Raw genomic sequence first — 17,999 nt, 5'->3', positions numbered from 1 at the left:
AACCTATGAAGCACTACAAGAAATTTGGGAAGGTTTCTTTGATAGAAAAATTAGACCCCAAAAATATACCTGAAAGGGAATTTATTCCCTAAAAATCAGCCTCGGTCTTTCGCAAAATAGATGCCCAAAAACTTAGTTCCCAGCCAAATATGGAGGCACTATTTCCCAATCTAATTCAAGGGGCAGGAAATGACTCGAAATATTGAAGCGATACCGTCGGGGAAGTCAAAAATCAGTATGTAAATTGGGATAGGAGGAACTTTAAGTTGCAAGTGAGCTGTCCATGGAGGAACATCAAAGTATAGAGGAGCTAGAGAAGGGCGCTGGGAAAATGGGACTCCGAAGGTGAATGGAGGAGTTTCAGCAATGAGGCCTTCAAGTGGCGTTCCATCTGTCGCAAACAGGAGTGACCGTCGGCATAAGCAGGAGGTGGAAGCGTCGTTTGGTGTTTGGCGAGTGGGTTTTCGTATTTCTTGGGTTTCGTCGAAGTGGAGAAGAACAGGCCGTGGGGTGAAAATGTTTGGGGGGAAATTTATGTATTTTCGTCTTTTGCCGCCCTAGAATCAATCCCGGCGTAAATTTTTTTTGTTGCAACAAGTTAATTAAAACATTTTGCGGCACAGAAATTTGTTGTTAAAACATTCACAATCGCCGTAATTAATAAATTAACTGAAGTCCTGCACTGTTTCGTATTAAAACATGCGGCGACTTGAAAATTGATGTCAATAATGTCCATTGGTAGCAAATTTTTTTGCAGCGATTTATTAATCGCTGGTAAGGGACATATTTCTTGTAGTGAAGGCTTCGTATGCTTCATGAACTTTTTCTTTGCATTTATTCCCGCATATTAACTCATAATCCTGCACCATGTTTTTTCCAAGCTGCTGCAAGAAATGATGCATAATTATAAGATATCTAATAAATATTTTTTGGTAATATTCAAATATATAGCCATCAAGGACGAAACAGCGGATTAGACTCCTTTTTATAGAATTTGCTCTAGTTTGTTGTTTTATGAATCATATGTACTGGAGATTATAATTAATTAATCTGTAATATTAGCCTTCTAGAGTTTCACACCTAATATTTTACCATTATATATATATTATACAGTATGTGAAATATATAATTTTTTCTATCTTTTTTTTTTTTATTTAAATGGTAAATTTTGAATTGTAAGATTCAAATTTTAAAATTTATTTCATAAATTAAATTATTCTATGTAGGCACTTTAGTAGTAGTAGGTGTGCTGACCTATACACCGGTTTTAGAAACACATACATATGAATATTGATGAAACGTGAAAATAACAAAATCACATAAAATTAACATATATATCAATTATTGTCAAGCAAATACATAAATTAAGCTGCCAAAACTAGCTAGATTATGATCATCATCCTATATAAACTAATACTTAAGTTCCCTCAACAAATTAAAGATCAGTCGTTAGACTTTTCACTGTCATCTCTATATATCATCAGGATTATTATTTGGGACACTACCGGGAAGATGTACATACGACTCTTGGAAAAAGCTATAACTACTAGGATCCAATTGAGATGGCAAACTCATCGACATATCCTCTTGGAATTCACTCGGTTCATTTGGATAGTTAGACCCAAAGACTGTCTGATCTATGGAATCATACACCCAGTTGGACCACCCAATTGGTGGAACCATCGTGGCAGGAAGATCATGAGGACTTGCATAATTGAAGTAGCCATTGAAAGTAGCCCCAGTATCGAGAGCATGAGCGTTACTGCATTGAGCAGCAGATTGATCTGGCTGCTGGAACCCATTTTGGAAGGTACTGGCCGTGGTGATCTGCATATTATTATCCCAGGCACCTATTATTGGTACTTCAACATCAGCAATAGCAGCAGCTTCGAGATTTCCAAAATTCATCTCATCATCCCTCCCATCATAATCATCTAGCAGAGAAGTTGAACCAACCATCGCAGGAACGTTATCTTCAATTTGAATTTTGATTGATTTAACAGGTTTTTTATAAATCCTGCATAAGACCCAGTCATCCAACTGCATAGTACAAGATTTAGTGCTGATCATGGTCAGTTTTTGAGAATAGAATTAAGAGTCTTAAAACGAACATATATATTAATTAGTAAAAGGATGAAAACCTACATACCTTCATGCCATTTGAGCCTCTTTCGCTACAAGGTGAATCCTTGACTCTAAATTCGTGCATAATCCAGTTGGTCTTTTTACCCTTTGGAGCCTTTCCTATATAAAAAACCAATGCCTTCCTATACCCAACTATTGTTCCATTAGATTTGATTTTTCTGTCAGCTCCGGTGGCTTTCCAATATCCATCACCAGCTGCTCGATTTGGCCGTCTTCCATTTCGATACTTTCGATCTCTTGGGGTGAAAATGTATAACTGACCTTCTTGATAATCCTTGTATTTTGCTGTTAATGGAAGAAATTCAAGTGTTACTTTCATTGTTCAACTTCTGATCTTTAATATGAAATAGTCTTAATTTAAGCTCAAAGTATCAAATGCCATGACTGTATGCACCACATGAATATGCACTCACAAGAAAGATAATTAGTTCTACTTGATTAATTGCACATGATTTAATTCAGTCAAACGAAATGAAACACCATCAAACGCAATGAATTAAACAAAATTGAAGCTAAACATGAGTATTTGTTTAATTTCATATATTTATTCCCTTCCAGTTTTGCTAAGTGCATTCGACATTGAAAGAAGAAGATGGTTGACATGAGGAATATTAGTTCCAAGAAAAACAAGCACACCAAGAAAATCAAGGTATATGCACAATATCTATCATGATTCTCACATTCAAATTATAAATAATTAGCAAACAAGAAACTTTATATCATGCAAAGTTACGTTCAAACCAATTTCATTGGAAAAGATCAAGTTCCAAACAGCTAAAATCATTAAAGAATACCAATAAAGAAATAGGATGTTTGAACAAGATCAGTACTACCTACCTGCAAGAAAATCTGGGTTATAGGCATATAAGTTAACCTCCACGATCTTGTTAATTGGTAGGGGCTGGTTCCATACTTTCTTCTCCAAATAAAAGATGATGAGCTCTTCATCTGTTGGGAGGAATCTGTACCCGGGAGGCATGGAAAAAAATCCTTGTTCCTTAATCAGCTTGTTGCTGCTGTTGAAATTGTTTGACTCGTCATTGAGATCTGCAGCAAACCCTTGATCATGAGCAGCTCCAAGATTATTTGTTGTGATCAATGAACTTTCGTTGCTCTCTGGTGTATTACAGTCGAGGGCTACTTGGGGTTGCTCTCTGGAGTTATTGGCGAATGATTGGGTAGTAAGAGCAGCCATGAGAATCGGTTTACGTTCCTTGCCATTCTCAGCCTCCATAGCACGAGATATCTTATCTAAAAAACAAGTAATTTCAGCAGACGTCAAATAACTTTAAACTCGTACGACGTTCTCTCTCTATAAATAAATATATTTTAAATCTTAGCGACAGTCCACTTCTACAGATTTTTTTGGAGTCTTGGTGTAATGCCCCAGACCCGGATGGGTCAAAGAGTTACATCTTAACACTTAAAATCATATCTCATTGTACAAATATAAAGTCAAATTCCTCATATACTCATAGACCTCATTACTTTAAATCATTTACCCCAAAATAAAGAACTAAGAATACAACGAAGTCTCAAAATACATGCCAACTTCCCAAAGTACTAAGTCAACAAAGCAAATACTATGCTATGCTCACAAAAATTATCCAATAACAAGTACCCTCTTTGTATTTAAAATACTATGCTCACAAAACTTTAAACCATGCTTCCTATTCTTGAACCTCCGTTGAAGTATTCAAAATATCTGAAAAATTTTGTGGAGAGAAGGGGTGAGTTATCAACAACTCAGTAAGCAGATGACATATGCTAGCGTGCAAACATGAGCATTTACAAAGTATAGTATGCAGAACAAAATATTTTTCAGAATTATTTTGCAGAACAAAACATGTTTTCAAAAGTACCAAAGCGATGGTTTTAAGACAAGTAAAACCCATAGTACTTTGACATAACATAACCTGAGCATCATCATCACATCAAAACAGAGTATCTCACATAGCAGAGACAATGTTTCAGCCTCGTGGTATGGTTGTGCTAATCCTGGTGATCAAACTAGACAGAAATAAAGGTGAAATCTTTTCCTTATTACTCTCGGATAGGACTGAACAAAAAAAGCCGGCCGAATATTAATTCCGTTTTACCGACCCAAAATTGTCCGAATCGTTTAGTTTCTGAATTGGAAATAAAAATTCTCGAACCGTTTAAAAAACACAGTTATTAACCGATACCCGAATTACACACAAAAAAGGAGGTCGTTTTTGCCAAAGATATATAACACGGCGTTCTCTCTCTTGCATAGGACTGTTCACCATCTGCCTCCCTCAGTCTCTCTTCTCTCTCGCTCGAACTTGAAGCCTCTTGCAGACTGGGCTCTCTCTCTAGTCTCTTGCATCTCTCTCACAGACCCAACAGAAAAAAATTGTCTCGCAGCACTCTCTCTTTGTGTTTCTCACTCTCTAACTCAGTCTCTCTTGCTCGCTCTCTGTGGTGGTTGGATCGTGGAAGCTTTCTCTACAAGCACCGAAAAAAACTAATCCAAGGTAAGGAAAAACACTTGGTGATTTATCTGATTAGGTGGGTTAATTATGAGGTGTTAGGGTTAGGGTTTGGTACTGGGTTTCCAGCAGAAGGGTTGCTGTCTCAGGGGCCTAGGGTTTGTATTTTTACATCAATGTTTTGTTCTATATTTCTAATGAAGGGGTTGTTGTGCTTGACGTGGTTTGTATCATTCTGATCCACTGTGCTTGACTCCCATCATCCTCAGTTGATTTTATTCATATCACTTTTTTGTATTTATTTATGGGTCTCAAATGCTCAGTTGATTACATCAATGATTTATTTTATTTTTTTCGGGCCTTCAATTTAGGAAATATATAGAAACCAATTTCAGATTAAATGTGTCTTTCAATTTAAAGAGACTTCTGATCTGATCAATAAGAAGATCATTTTGGTGAGTTGATTTTCTGGACTAGAGTTTCTGATCTGGGTGTTGTAGTGGAGTGTATAAAATATGATGTGTTGCTAAGGAGGTGCGGTGGGAATGAGAAGAAGGGGAAAGTGGGTTGGGAGTTACTATATTTTGAAGTTTTGCACTATATATTTAAAGTTAGTTTGCCCAGTTTGTAATGTCCCTGGGTATATTGGAGAGTGGATCCTAGGGAGAGGGTTAAAGAAATTTAAAGTCTTACCCCCTTTGTTTAGTCTACTAACACTAAGGGTTTTCTTTACTTTGATGATGACTACTGATGTGCTTAATAATGACAGGAAATTGCATGCTCTTAACCACACAATTTGGACACTTCACCAGCTGAAGCTCGGGATGTTAAACAACCATTGTTGCAGACTGTTGTGATTCTTTATTCTTCATCCTTTTCTCTTGTACAGAAGAAAAGGGTGAGTAATGATAGTGTACTGTAGTCGCTTATAACTGAAACGTTGAATAATTTACATTTCAAATGTACTGAAGAATTCTGAAGTGTTGAGCCTTGTCTAGTCCATCATTAAACTCCACGATGGAATGTTTGTATGCTATTTCACAGACTTGTAATAAGCAGGGATGAATGAGGCTGAGTGAAGTGCATGCACTTGAGGATGAAATCATGAAACTGAAGCTTTCTGTGGCTTGCCATACAATTTATATTATTGATATAATGTTCGGAGACTCTGGCCATGTGACGTACAATTTATATTATTGATGTGGGATGTTCAACAAGATATGGATGCTCTTATTGATTTGATCCATTTAATAGGTTTCCCTCTATTAGATTTCTTCCTCCTCCCCTCAAGATCAGTGTTCCCCTTCCTCCTCCGCTCGATGAAAACAAACCCTAAGCCCTTTCTCTCAGGAATTTAGCAAAAGTTGAAGGTTCACAAAAATGTGGAGTTAGCAAAAGTTGCGGCAGAAAGATTTGTTCTTATTGAGCCTGACAACAGCGGGGCATACTCAGCCCTTGCCAATCTATATTCAGGTTGGGGATGGAAGGATGTTGCTAAAATTAGAAAATCAATGAGAGATAGAGGAGTGAAGAAAGATCAAGGATTCAGTTAGCTTCAAATACAGAACAGAGTCCATGTCTTTGGGGTGGAATATGGGCTTCACCTACAGAAGGATGCTATATATGATATGGTGCCAGATATCTGGAAAGACAAAAAAGATGGGTTTCATTCCGGACATCTATTCAGATATTGAATGATGTTTAATTTCTCTTTATTTCGATGTACGTATGTGGTTTAACCATATGTGTCGAATTATTGTGCTCAAGTTTTCCTGATTATTTCATTGTTCTATTTGACTACTGAAATTATTTTCTTACTTTTCTTACATGTTTCTAAGTCTCTTTTGGAAAGAAACCATGTGAGAAAAATGCAGCAAGGTTTCTAACATGATCATCATGTTGGTATGAAATTCTGTAACTTATGATGGATGAAACTGTAAAGAAATGAAACAAAGAGATGATGGACGAAACTGTAAAAGAAATGAAAGCAAGAGAGAAACCAGTCCAAAACTAAGCTTGTTTGAAATCAAGAGATAAAAAAAGAAAGAAATGAAAAGTCTATTTTCCATTTCTTCTTCCTCCATTTTGCGTTTTTTTATTTTACAAAAAAAACAAAGTGCTGACGTGGTGTCAGAGGGGTGCGCATACAGGCACAATTTACCGAGAGAAGTTTCGAGCGGCGGAAAGCGGCTGGGCACAGCGGTTGGGGTGGATACGCTGGCGAGCTGGGCATGAGAGAGAGAGAGTGAGAGAGACCTCACGTAGAAAGAGCGAGGACCGAGAGGGAGCTAGGTGTGAGAGAGAACGGAAACTCACCGTGAGGCAGCGAGGCGTGCGACGGTCTGGGGCTGGGCGTCGACCAGGGCAGCGTCCGAAGGTGGAGGCTCGTCCTTCGGTGTCTTCTGATGGCAGTGGCGTCGAAGTGGAGGGGGCTAACGAGGTGGCTCACGGTGGGGATGCTTCCCCTGTTTTGGCGTGCAAAAACAGAGCCCTACACGTCCAAAGCGTACCGGCGGCTCGGCACGGAAGTGCAGGGCAGAGTAGCGGTGGCCGACTAGAGTTGGGCTTCTACGATGAAGCGGCGTGCAACAGCTGGGCTTCGGTGGAGATTTACAGTGGCGCGGGTCATGCACAAAGGTGGTTGGCCACGGGTGCTATGGTGGTCGCGTCAGTTTCCACGTGAGCGAAGATGGAGGCCGATATGGGTCTTGGTGATGGTGGTTGAAGGAGGTAGCAGCGGCTGCATGGTGGTTCTATGAAGGTGCTCGCTGCTGCGGTTACACGTTGGCTGTAAAACAGACGGTGATTTGCTGGGTTATGCTCTCTTCCTTTAATGGCTGACGAGAGATTGTATATATATAATAAACAGTTTACAAGATAGATCAGTCAGTTACAAGATTTGATTTTCTCAATATGATAAATGTTATCTCCTAGAAACTTGGGCTTGAGACGGTGGTATCCGAATACTTTGGGATGGAGTTGGACTTGGAGTTGATTTCTTTTGAATCTGCTTTGAACTTACTGGAGTTGGACTTGTTGTTTGAATCTGTTTTGACCTTATCCTTATCAGGCTGGGCAGTGGACTGGCTGATTTCGCTGTGCAGGAGAGAACTAGGGATTTTCGGAATGGACTCGAAACTGATTGAAAATTCTGCTGATCATTTTAAACGGTGCGCTTTGCAAAAAATTGAGTTGAGTGCGGCATTGGGTCATTCGATGATCGAGTAGAGTCTATTTTAAAAATTTAACTACAATGACAAGTTTATTAAAAAAATTTGATAACATTTAAAAATCAATTTGGAACCATAAAATAGTATTCGAAAAAATGAGACTTATATAAAAAAATTAATTTTTTAAAGAGAATGCTACATGTCCCAATGGCGGAGGTCCTGGAATTTTATTTATTTATTTTTTACTCAATTATTAAGGAAGTATTTTTTAAATGTTTAACAGTATAAAAAAAAATATATGAAACAAAATGTCATTTGGCCTTATTGGTGACTTAGTCTCTTGAGCTAAATCCACCATTCTTTTAATAAAGGATTCATTTTTTTTTTAAGATTACTCATCGTTTGCACACTCTATGACTATATCTAACATTATTCAATATAATACATTTTTAAAATTATTATTAAAAGAACTATAAACATTTTTTATCCTTTCAAAGATCGGGATTGCAATTAAAAATTTGAAAAGAACAATAATATTATATTTCAGTTCCAAAAAGAAAATAATATTTTTAAATTTAAAGAATAATATTTTATTACTTTAGGATATCATTTCATATTATTTCTCATAATAATGAATCATATTGAACAGATTTTTTAAATTAATATTACTTTCATTTAAAAAACATTATACTTTTTAAAAATTCAAATTAATACTCTATTTTTATGTTTTATCATTCCTATTACAATTATATCCATTTAGTTTTCTGAAACAATTAACAATTATTTTGTTTGAAATTATTTTCTTTTATAAGAGCATTATTATTATTATTATTATTGTTGTTGTTGTTGTTGTTGTTATTACTATTATTATGATTTACATGTCTAGTAAGTCTTATAACGGGTGGAGCAATGCATGTCCTGTAATGACTTCAATATATAACTTAATTCTAAACATTTGATTTGTTATGGGTTCAATCATTCTAGATTTTCTATTTTATTCATTATTTTCAAATATAATTATAGTAGTTTGTAAAATTGGTTGCATAGATTTATGATTATGTTTACCTTTATCATACTTGTTGTTTTAATTGAGATGCTTCGTTAAACCCCAATCTTGATGCAAGGGGATTTGGGTTTGATTCGACGTTAATAGCAGCTCTGAGTCTGGACTACCTAGAGAAGGCATATAAGCGCAAATCCAGTGGAAAAAGATGAAGCTATCTCACTTTGTCTCCTTCCAAGCCACATGTGCCGGATTACCGAAATCGCTACCATAAAATCTTTCAGATATGATTTTTGTGGCTAAAAAGAGACAAAGCGTGTTGCCTTCATGCATTGTCATAGATTTTAAAATTTATCGGAGTTGGTACAAAATGTAATCTGTTCTTTTTTGCGTCTATCTTAGTACTTTCCTTATTGTTTAGTAAAAAAAAAGGAGTTCACCTTTTGGACTTTTTTCTCTAGAAGTTGAGTCTTGTCTTTCTATGAAGGATGAGATTGAGTCCTTATTGCTGTCTCTTGGATGTTTTTCTTTAGAGAGTATCAGTAGTAGTGAAGACCAGACCAGTCACAAAAAAAAATATTGTACTGGTAGAGCTCAAAATACATTCATTGGTTTATGAAATAATGGTTGATAAGGATGAAATAAAATTGTCCAAGAAATGACTTTTAATGATGAAATTTGAATTTCATCCCAAAATATTGACGAAAGTCATTTTCTGTTCCATTGATTAATAAAACATTCGAACAGGATATTTACTGATAAGAAATTTCTTCCTCAATAAATTTATTGTTGCTATGGGAAATTGTAGGAAAACTCTCCAAAAAGAACCATTTACATGTTTTGTCACCACATCTTAGCCACTATTGTCGTCTCCACCCTCAAATAAATTTTTGCTGTATTTTGCTCACCACGAAAAGTCCAAAAAAGTTCGGAAAAAGTCCCACAACAATGGCAAACAATTATGGGAAAAAAACTAGTTTTTTCGGTTATTTTTTTGTATTCGAAAAAATGGTTTCTCTTTAGCTCATAATACTTTTAAACTAGTACGGTGCCCTCTCCCCCCTCCCCCCCCAAAAAAAAAAACTTTTTGCCGCAATTTTTTGAAGTTGTTGTAAATACTTGATTTTTGAAGTTCTTGCAAAAAGTCTGAATTTCAAAATTTCATATTTTCTAGTATTTATTTACTCAACTTTTAATATTATTTACTCAAATTTATTTAGCCCGAGAATAGAAGACGTGTCTCTTTAGCCCAAGAATAGAAGACGTGTCTCAATAGGAATAAAATATGTTGCTTTGCACCAAAAATATTATCTTGCTTTAAAGATATGTATGCTATGAAGACGATAAGAATAATAGTAATTTATTCAAAATAGTGGGTATATTAGAAATAAATAATGTGCATTCCATGTGTGCTAATGTGACAGAAAGAGGTTAGTTTGCCTTTTTATTTATTTATTCTTAAAAATTATATATTACATTACTCCTATCACTACCTACAAAACTATCTGGAAAAGAATAAAAAGTAGTGCAACATATACTGACAATTTTATTTACAGAACTCATTTTGTTAGTTTTTTTTTTTAGATTCAAATTTTGAATTTCAAATTTCTTGATTTTCCGCATATCAATAATTCACAGGTGAAGAAGTAAGTTTTTTGTAAGTTGTTCTTAAGTACATTTAGCTTTTTCCAATAACAAAATTAATAATTCAGAAATGATAATGATAATTTGTGTACAAGTATAATAAGCATCTATCATTTGATAGTCTTCCTTCGCGATAACAATCAATCCAGCCCCTTAATTTATGTACACCAAGTCAAATAAACGAAGGTAATCATAATTATGATCATAATTCAACAAATCCAATTCAAACACAATCTTCGGCAATGTTAATCATTATTGCCTGTTGATTATAAGATACCTTTAAATTAGTCTATTTGGGAAGAAATGATTAATTATAAGATATAATATGATTTGATTTGTTTCCTTTAATTCTGAAAGACATACATATATATATATATATATACACATATACATATACAATCATGCAAGATTTTTGAAATTAGAATAAAAGAAAAAATACTTTTTCCCGCTACTGAAGTTGCTGAAAATTGTTGGCAAAATCGACGAAAAGAACCATTTCCAATGATATTTTCTTGTCACGACATATTCATTGTTGTCCCCCACCCAAAAAAAAATTTCTTGCGTCAATGTTTATTTTTTTAAGTTGATGCAAATGCTTGGCTTGTTCTGGCAATTTTTCTCGAAACAAAAAATCCAAAAAGTGGCTACAAGAAGTCCCAAAAATAATCTTGAAAAATACAATTATTTTTCCTGCAATTTTTTGGTAGTTGAAAAGAAACACTTGCGACAACACATTGCCACCATAAATCTATATTATTCCTGACGAGGTTTATTGCCAGAAATACAGATTACAAGCGAGCTTTGCTCACATGAAGTAATTTCTACGTTCTCTATTTAGTTTGAAACTAGTACGTTTTTTCTCTAGAAAAGAAAAACATCTCGTAATATATTTAACCAGAAAATAGAAAATAATATACTTTTAAATTAGTCTATCAGGGAAGAAATGGTTACTTACAAGATACAATATAATTTGATATGTTTCCTTTAGTTCCAAATTAATTGACTATATATGTGTAAATATATATATACATATTTCTCATTCAAGTCTTAGTTTGTTGGCCAGAAATAATTTGTACATTCTTTATCTAGTTTGAAACTAACTATTAAAAAAAAAATTATATGGGTCTCATATTTATTCAATTTTTAAAAATAAGTACGTGAGACTAGCATATCTTAAGACTACATAATAACATCCAAATTCTTTTCCTATTTCATTTACATATTCTTTGTTCACTCTTTCTTTCTTTCTTTCTTTATTATTATTTTTTTTTTATTTCTCTTTTTTATTATTTTTTAACCATCCAATGGTTATTAGCAACAACAAATATTAATTTTTCTCAGGAGTGATTGTCGTGGGAAAAAGTATATAGTGGGAAAAACTTTTTTGCCAAAAATTTGGTTCGTGGGAGGCTCATGGCATATAACTAGTGAAGAAAGAGTCTTTCTCCACCAAACCACAAGTTCATGGGGAAAACCTTCTTTTTCCCGCGAAGACATCCGTGGCAGTTAAAGCATTTTTTTCTTCGTGGCAAATAAAGTCCCATCTAGTATTGATGTGGTGGGAAATAATATTGTTTTCCAAGAAATTAGATGGTGGAAAAATAACTTTTTGCCCATGAAACTTCTTCGTGGAAAATGGAAACTGATAATTGTTTTCTTCGTGAATATTATTCATGGCAATAGACTTTTTAGCATGATCGATTTCAACAACTAAACTATTTCTCACCAACCACCAAGTGATACAAATACAATCAAATACTCAAACTTATTGAAGGCTTTCTACTCAATAGACGATCAAGTGATAAAACCAACACCTGAAATTTTATTCCAACCAAAAATTAAGATAACCAATATATATATAATAAATAATGCAGTAATTTACAACTCTGCCCAATGCGTTAACCAATCAAATAAGGCCATGAAAATAAATCAATGTTTGCAAATAGGACGTTACAAGAAGGAATTAGCCAACATAGTCAGTAATGTTCATAACAAATCCTTGTTCCTCACTACTTTATTTTTTTAAAGAGAATGAAAGAGAATGCTACATGCCCCGTTAAAGGGTCCCGAAATTTTATTTATTTATTTTTTACTCTATTCATTTAGCCCAAGAATAGAAGACGTATCTAAATAGGAATAAATCTGTTGCTTTGCACCAAAAATATTATCTTGCTTTAAAGATATGTATGTTATGAAGACGATAAGAATAATAGTAATTTATTCAAAATAGTAGGTATATTAGAAATAAATAATGTGCATTTCATGTGTGCTAGTGTGACCGAAAGATGTTAGTTTTGCCTTTTTATTTAACTTAATTATTATCATATTTATTCTTAAATATTATATATTACATTACTCCTATCACTTACCTACAAACTATCTGGATAAGAACAAAAAGTAGTGCTACATATACTGACAATTTTACTAACGGAACTCATTTTGTTAGTTTTTTTTTTTTTTATTCAAATTTTGAATTTCAAATTTCCTGATTTTCCGCATATCAATAATTCACTGGTGGAGAAGTAAGTTTTTTGTAAGTTGTTCTTAAGTACATTTAGCTTTTTCCAAGAACAAAATTAATAATTCAGAAATGACAATGATAATTTGTGTACAAGTATGATAAGCATCTATCCTTTGGTAGTCTTCCTTCGCGATAACAATCAATCCAGCCCCTTAATTTATGTACACCAAGTCAAGTTAATGAAGGTAATCATGATTATGATCATAATTCAACAAGTCCAATTCAAAGAAAATCTTCAGCAGTATTAATCAATATTGCCTATTGATTATAAGATACCTTTAAATTAGACTATTTGGGAAGAAACGATTAATTATAAGATATAATATGATTTGATTTGTTTTGCTTTAGTTTTGAAAGACATACATACATATATATATATATACATACATACATATACAATCATGCAAGATTTTTGAAATTAGAATAAAAGAAAAAATACTTTTTCCCGCTACTGAAGTTGCTGAAAATTGTTGGCAAAATCAACGAAAAGAACCATTTCCAAAGATGTTTTCTTGTCACGACATATTCATTGTTATCTCCCCCCGCCCCAAAAAAAAAACAATTCTTGCGACAATGATTTTTTTTTAGGTTGATGCGAATGCTTGGCTTGTTCTGGCAATTTTTCTCGAAACAAAAAATCCAAAATGTGGTTGCAAAAAGTCTCAAAAATAATCTTGAGAAATAAAATTAGTTTTTCTGGCAACTTTTTGGTAGTCGAAAAGACACACTTGCGACAACACATTACCACCGGAAATCAATATTATTCTTGGCGAGGTTTGTTGCCAAAAATACAGATTACAAGCGAGCTTATCTCACATGAAATAATTTCTACGTTCTCTATTTAGTTTGAAACTAGTACGTTTTCTCTCTAGAAAAGAAAAACAACTCGTAATATATTTAACCAGAAAAGAAAAAATAATATACTTTTAAATTAGTCTGTCGGGGAAGAAATAGTTAATTATAATATACAATATGATTTGATATGTTTCCTTTAGTTCCAAATTAATTGACTATATATGTGTAAATATATATATATACATATTTCTCATTCAAGTCTTATTTTCTTTTCATCGGATTATATCATGCGGGATTTTTAAAATTTTACAACAATAAAACCACCATTTTTAGTGATTGAAGTCACTTGAAATATTAGCCAAAATTGCTTAAAAGAACGATTTCTGGCGAATTCTTCTCATCACATCATAGCCGCTATTGTTTCCTAGCCCCCTCTCCCAAATAACTTTTTGTGCCGATTTTTTGAGTTTTCGCAAATACTTGATTTTTTCTAGCGATTTTACTTGCCACAAAAATTCTAAAAAATGACCGCATGAAGTCTCACAATAATGATAGATAATCGTGGGAAAACAATTAGTGTTTTTGACAATTTGTTCGTAGCTGGAAAAAAACATTTGCTGCAATATTTCCGTAGAGGTCTCCTGATGTTGGCTCCTACTGCCGCACAATATAACGACATTGAAACTGTCTCCTCTCTTAACCTTCAGAACTCCCGTGAGTTTGTTGGCCTGAAATAATTTGTACATTCTTTATCTAGTTTGAAACTAACTATTAAAAAGATTATATGAGTCTCATATTTATTCAATTTTTAAAAATAAGTACGCGAAACTAGCATATCTTAAGATTACATAATAACATCCAAAGTCTTTTCCTATTTCATTTACGTATTCTTTGTTCTCTCTTTCTTTTTTTTCTTTTTTTTTTGTATGTCGTTTTTATTATTTTTTAACCATCCAAATGGTTACTCACTACAACAAATATTACTTTTTCCCGAGAGTGACTGTCGTGGGAAAACATTTTTTGCCACCAAATTGGTTCGTGGCAGGCTCGTGGCATATAACTAGTGAAGAAAGAGTCTTTCTCCACCAAACCACAAGTTCATGTGAAAAACATTCTTTTTCCCGCGATGACATCCGTGACGGTTAAAGCATTTTTTTTCGTGGCAAATAAGGTCCCATCTTGTATCGATGTGGTAGGAAATAATACCGTTTTCCATGAAATTAGGTGGTGGAAAAAAAACTTTTTGCCCATGAAACTTCTTCATGGAAAATGGAAACTGATAATTGTTTTCTTTGTGAATATTATTCATGGCAATAGACTTTTTAGCATGATAAATTTCAACAGCTAAGCTATTTCTCACCAACCACCAATTATACAAATACAATCAAATACTAAAACCTATTGAAGGCTTTCTACTCAATAGACCATCAAGTGATAAAACCAACACCTGAAATTCTATTCCAACCAAAAATTAAGATAACAAATATATATAACATAAAAAATATAGTAATTTACAACTCTGCCCACTGCGTGAACCAGTCAATTAAGGCCATGAAAATACATCAATGTTTGCAAATAGGACGTTACAAGAAGGAATTAGCCAACATGGTTAGTAATGTTCATAACAAATCATTGTGCCTGACTACATGTATACATATTTTTGGACATATAGACACGTTACTGCAACAAACATATGCTGCTCTTGTCTGTAAGTGAAGACTCTGCAAAAGGGATAAGGCTGTTTGAAAAGCATGCATGGGGTAAATGTCACATCCACAATAGCCATTTGACAAGGCCAGTTAGTTGTTCTCAAAAGTAATATTTCCACATAATCAAATGAATTAAGTAGTCAAAATTTAGACAGCATTTATTCCTCCATCCATTTGAATAAAGTTAAACCTAAACTACGTTTACCGAAAACATCAATGAAGATAACAAATTATCTTGTTAAGTTTGCTTGGTTTCCCATCTTGTTCTTGTTAAATTTCTACATGCCTGCTTGTGGCCTAACTTCATCACAAAATATAGAGACATAGTGTAAAGTAAATGTATTTATGCAAGATTATTTCAAATAAATGGAGATTTCTGTGAATAAAATTGTAGATGGTGATTTTTATTACCCTGTTATAAACTTCTCCAAACTTTTTGTTAGCAACTCCACGAGACCCAAAGTTATACATGGTCACATAGATTGCCCCGCACCTAATGCACACCAAAAAAAAAAAGGAAAATAGATAGTTAAATTTCATTGGCATTACTCTCCAAACGCCGCACTACATTAAAAAGTACTACAAATACGTAAGTACTAATTTTACTAGGATCACGTACTCTCTATCAATTCCTAATCATAAAAATATCAAGTTAGCTTTCCACAGTTTCCGAATACATAGACTTGAATCGTGAATGGATTTAATTTTCTTAAGTATGGAAGAATGAAGGACTCTATAAATAGAAAGATAAATAGCGTACTTAGCTACCTGGCTAGAGGAAAGCTCGAGAGCAAGAAGGGTAGCCAATGCTCCACCTAAACTATGCTCGGTCACATACACATGCCATTTGAGCAGCGACTCAGAAAGATTATCTCTGTCACAAAACAAAAATCACAATAGGGCATATTAATATAGGCAGAATGCAAGACAACAATGTGTCAGTTATTCAAATAGCCTGATCATTCAACTTAAATATCAATATATTGTAATGCTACATATCAATCCAAACCCTAAAGATATGAGCTAGGAGCTACATATATATGTTCAAACCACTAAAACAAAGTTTGGAAAATCTGTACACACACATGGTTTGAAACATAATATTCTTCTAATTATTCTCTGAAATCATAGCTTACTTTAGTTTAGTAGCTACTAGAAGCAAAATGAAACACTAAAAATAAACTTATAACATCAGCATGAAGCTGATTAAGTATCAACTATCAAGTTCCTTACGATTTAACCCTCTACACGTTTCTCTCATGTGATATTAAGATATATATTTGTTTCGCTTGGAATTGATAAAGTTGAACAAAAGAACAACATACATATGACCAACTGTAGATTTAACGAGAGAAATTAAGAGAAATTATCCTTGTCTTGACTATATCATATGCACTTAGAAAACCACTATAAACCTGAAATAATTGGCGAACGGTTACTTACATTAAACTAGAAAATAGTTTTTGTTAGCATTCTGTGTATCTCAAGAATGCTTTTATAACTGCTATTATATTCAACTATAATTCTATATTTTTAAATGATCACTTTTTCAATGGATCCTAACTTTCACGTTTTCAACAGTTATACGCTAGAGCGATTGTATTTGTCAATGCAGATCGAAACATTTTCACCCTACATTTGATTAATTTCAAAAATAGCTGGGCCTATGATCTATTCTCTTCTCATGTAGAACATATTCTTGAACTTGATCATCTTCTATATGACTCTTCCTCCAAAGATGAATTAGAAATAATTTATGTTTTTGCTATGCGCGCAAGAAAAATAATTGAATAAAAAAAGCAGATCAACATGCATGGACATGCCACGATTCTGGTTGACTCAGTAATTCTTATATTAGGCATAGTTCTTCGCAAGACCAACAATACCGTTAGGCATGCATACTTCTGAGTAGTATTACAATTTACATCATGTACAAACATATATATTTATGCGATAATATTATATATATTGAGTTTTGTCCCTAATTTTTACCTTTTTTTTTTTAAATTTGAGTTTCTAGTAATTTTAAAATCTTCACCATTTCAATAATTGTCACATTAATTTGTACGTTTATATGTACATTGTGCGGAAAATTATAATTACTATAGATTGCATTTTCAAACCAACGTTAATATATCCTCCTGTTTTGCGAAGAAGGCTTCATATATAATACCCCATATGATATGGATAAAGGGAGGTGGTGTATGGTATCCCACATTGTTTGAGAATGAGAAGTTCTTACTTTTTATAAGGTTCCAATGGGGCTCCAATTGCATTATTGACTAGTTCTTTTAGAGTGCAGGCCATGTGGTTTGGGCCTTCCTTTAGGACGTTACAGTTGGTATCACAGCCAGATTTGAAGTTCTGCAGACTATAACATATGAGATTTTAGATATTGTGGGTTTAGGATGTAACTTCCGATTTGAGGTGTAGAAATTCTAGGACTAAGAGATGATGAAATTTGTATTTAAGGGTTTAGAATCTGACAGGCTTTTGGGAATATGTTCTAGGAAATTTGAGGTATTAAAGTTTGTAAATGTTAAGAACCGATCTTCATCA

The 17,999-nt window shown here is 33.7% G+C and overlaps 1 protein-coding gene and 1 long non-coding RNA gene across 4 annotated transcripts; one reads left to right on the top strand and one right to left on the bottom strand.

The window, feature by feature from the left end:
* Positions 1-1,435: 1,435 nt before the first annotated feature.
* On the bottom strand, positions 1,436-6,980 carry LOC108999332 (NAC domain-containing protein 1-like). 3 transcript variants are annotated; one of them, XM_018976218.2, is made up of 5 exons: positions 6,915-6,980; positions 6,747-6,823; positions 2,983-3,396; positions 2,150-2,430; positions 1,436-2,040 (listed from the first exon to the last, which is right to left on the bottom strand). In XM_018976218.2, exons 3-5 carry the CDS (start codon positions 3,377-3,379, stop codon positions 1,471-1,473), a joined length of 1,248 nt encoding a protein of 415 aa, XP_018831763.2. In that variant the 5' UTR covers positions 3,380-3,396; positions 6,747-6,823; positions 6,915-6,980; the 3' UTR covers positions 1,436-1,470. The 3 variants fall into 3 exon arrangements, with proteins under 3 accessions (XP_018831763.2, XP_035543905.1, XP_035543904.1); XM_035688012.1 differs by lacking the exon at positions 6,747-6,823; XM_035688011.1 differs by lacking the exon at positions 6,915-6,980 and having other exon boundaries at positions 6,747-6,855.
* Positions 4,343-5,844, top strand: LOC118347896. The gene is made up of 2 exons (XR_004801045.1): positions 4,343-4,643; positions 5,368-5,844. It is a non-coding gene; the product is annotated as an uncharacterized LOC118347896 (long non-coding RNA).
* Positions 6,981-17,999: the final 11,019 nt, after the last annotated feature.

The sequence above is a fragment of the Juglans regia genome, chromosome 3, assembly GCF_001411555.2.
Source record: "Juglans regia cultivar Chandler chromosome 3, Walnut 2.0, whole genome shotgun sequence".
NCBI lineage: Eukaryota > Viridiplantae > Streptophyta > Magnoliopsida > Fagales > Juglandaceae > Juglans > Juglans regia.
Note: the sequence above shows the minus strand (reverse complement) of the source record. Positions and strands in the feature narration are given on the sequence as shown.

Bases quoted from the DNA above. Each gene is read 5' to 3' on its own strand.
- LOC108999332 (XM_035688011.1), bottom strand. From the start codon at position 6,831: ATGCCCAGCTCGCCAGCGTATCCACCCCAACCGCTGTGCCCAGCCGCT. The intron at 2,431-2,982 runs GTAGGTAGTACT...TTCCATTAACAG, and splicing joins TAACCCAGATTTTCTTGCAG to CAAAATACAAGGATTATCAA. The intron at 2,041-2,149 runs GTATGTAGGTTT...TGTACTATGCAG, and splicing joins GAGGCTCAAATGGCATGAAG to TTGGATGACTGGGTCTTATG.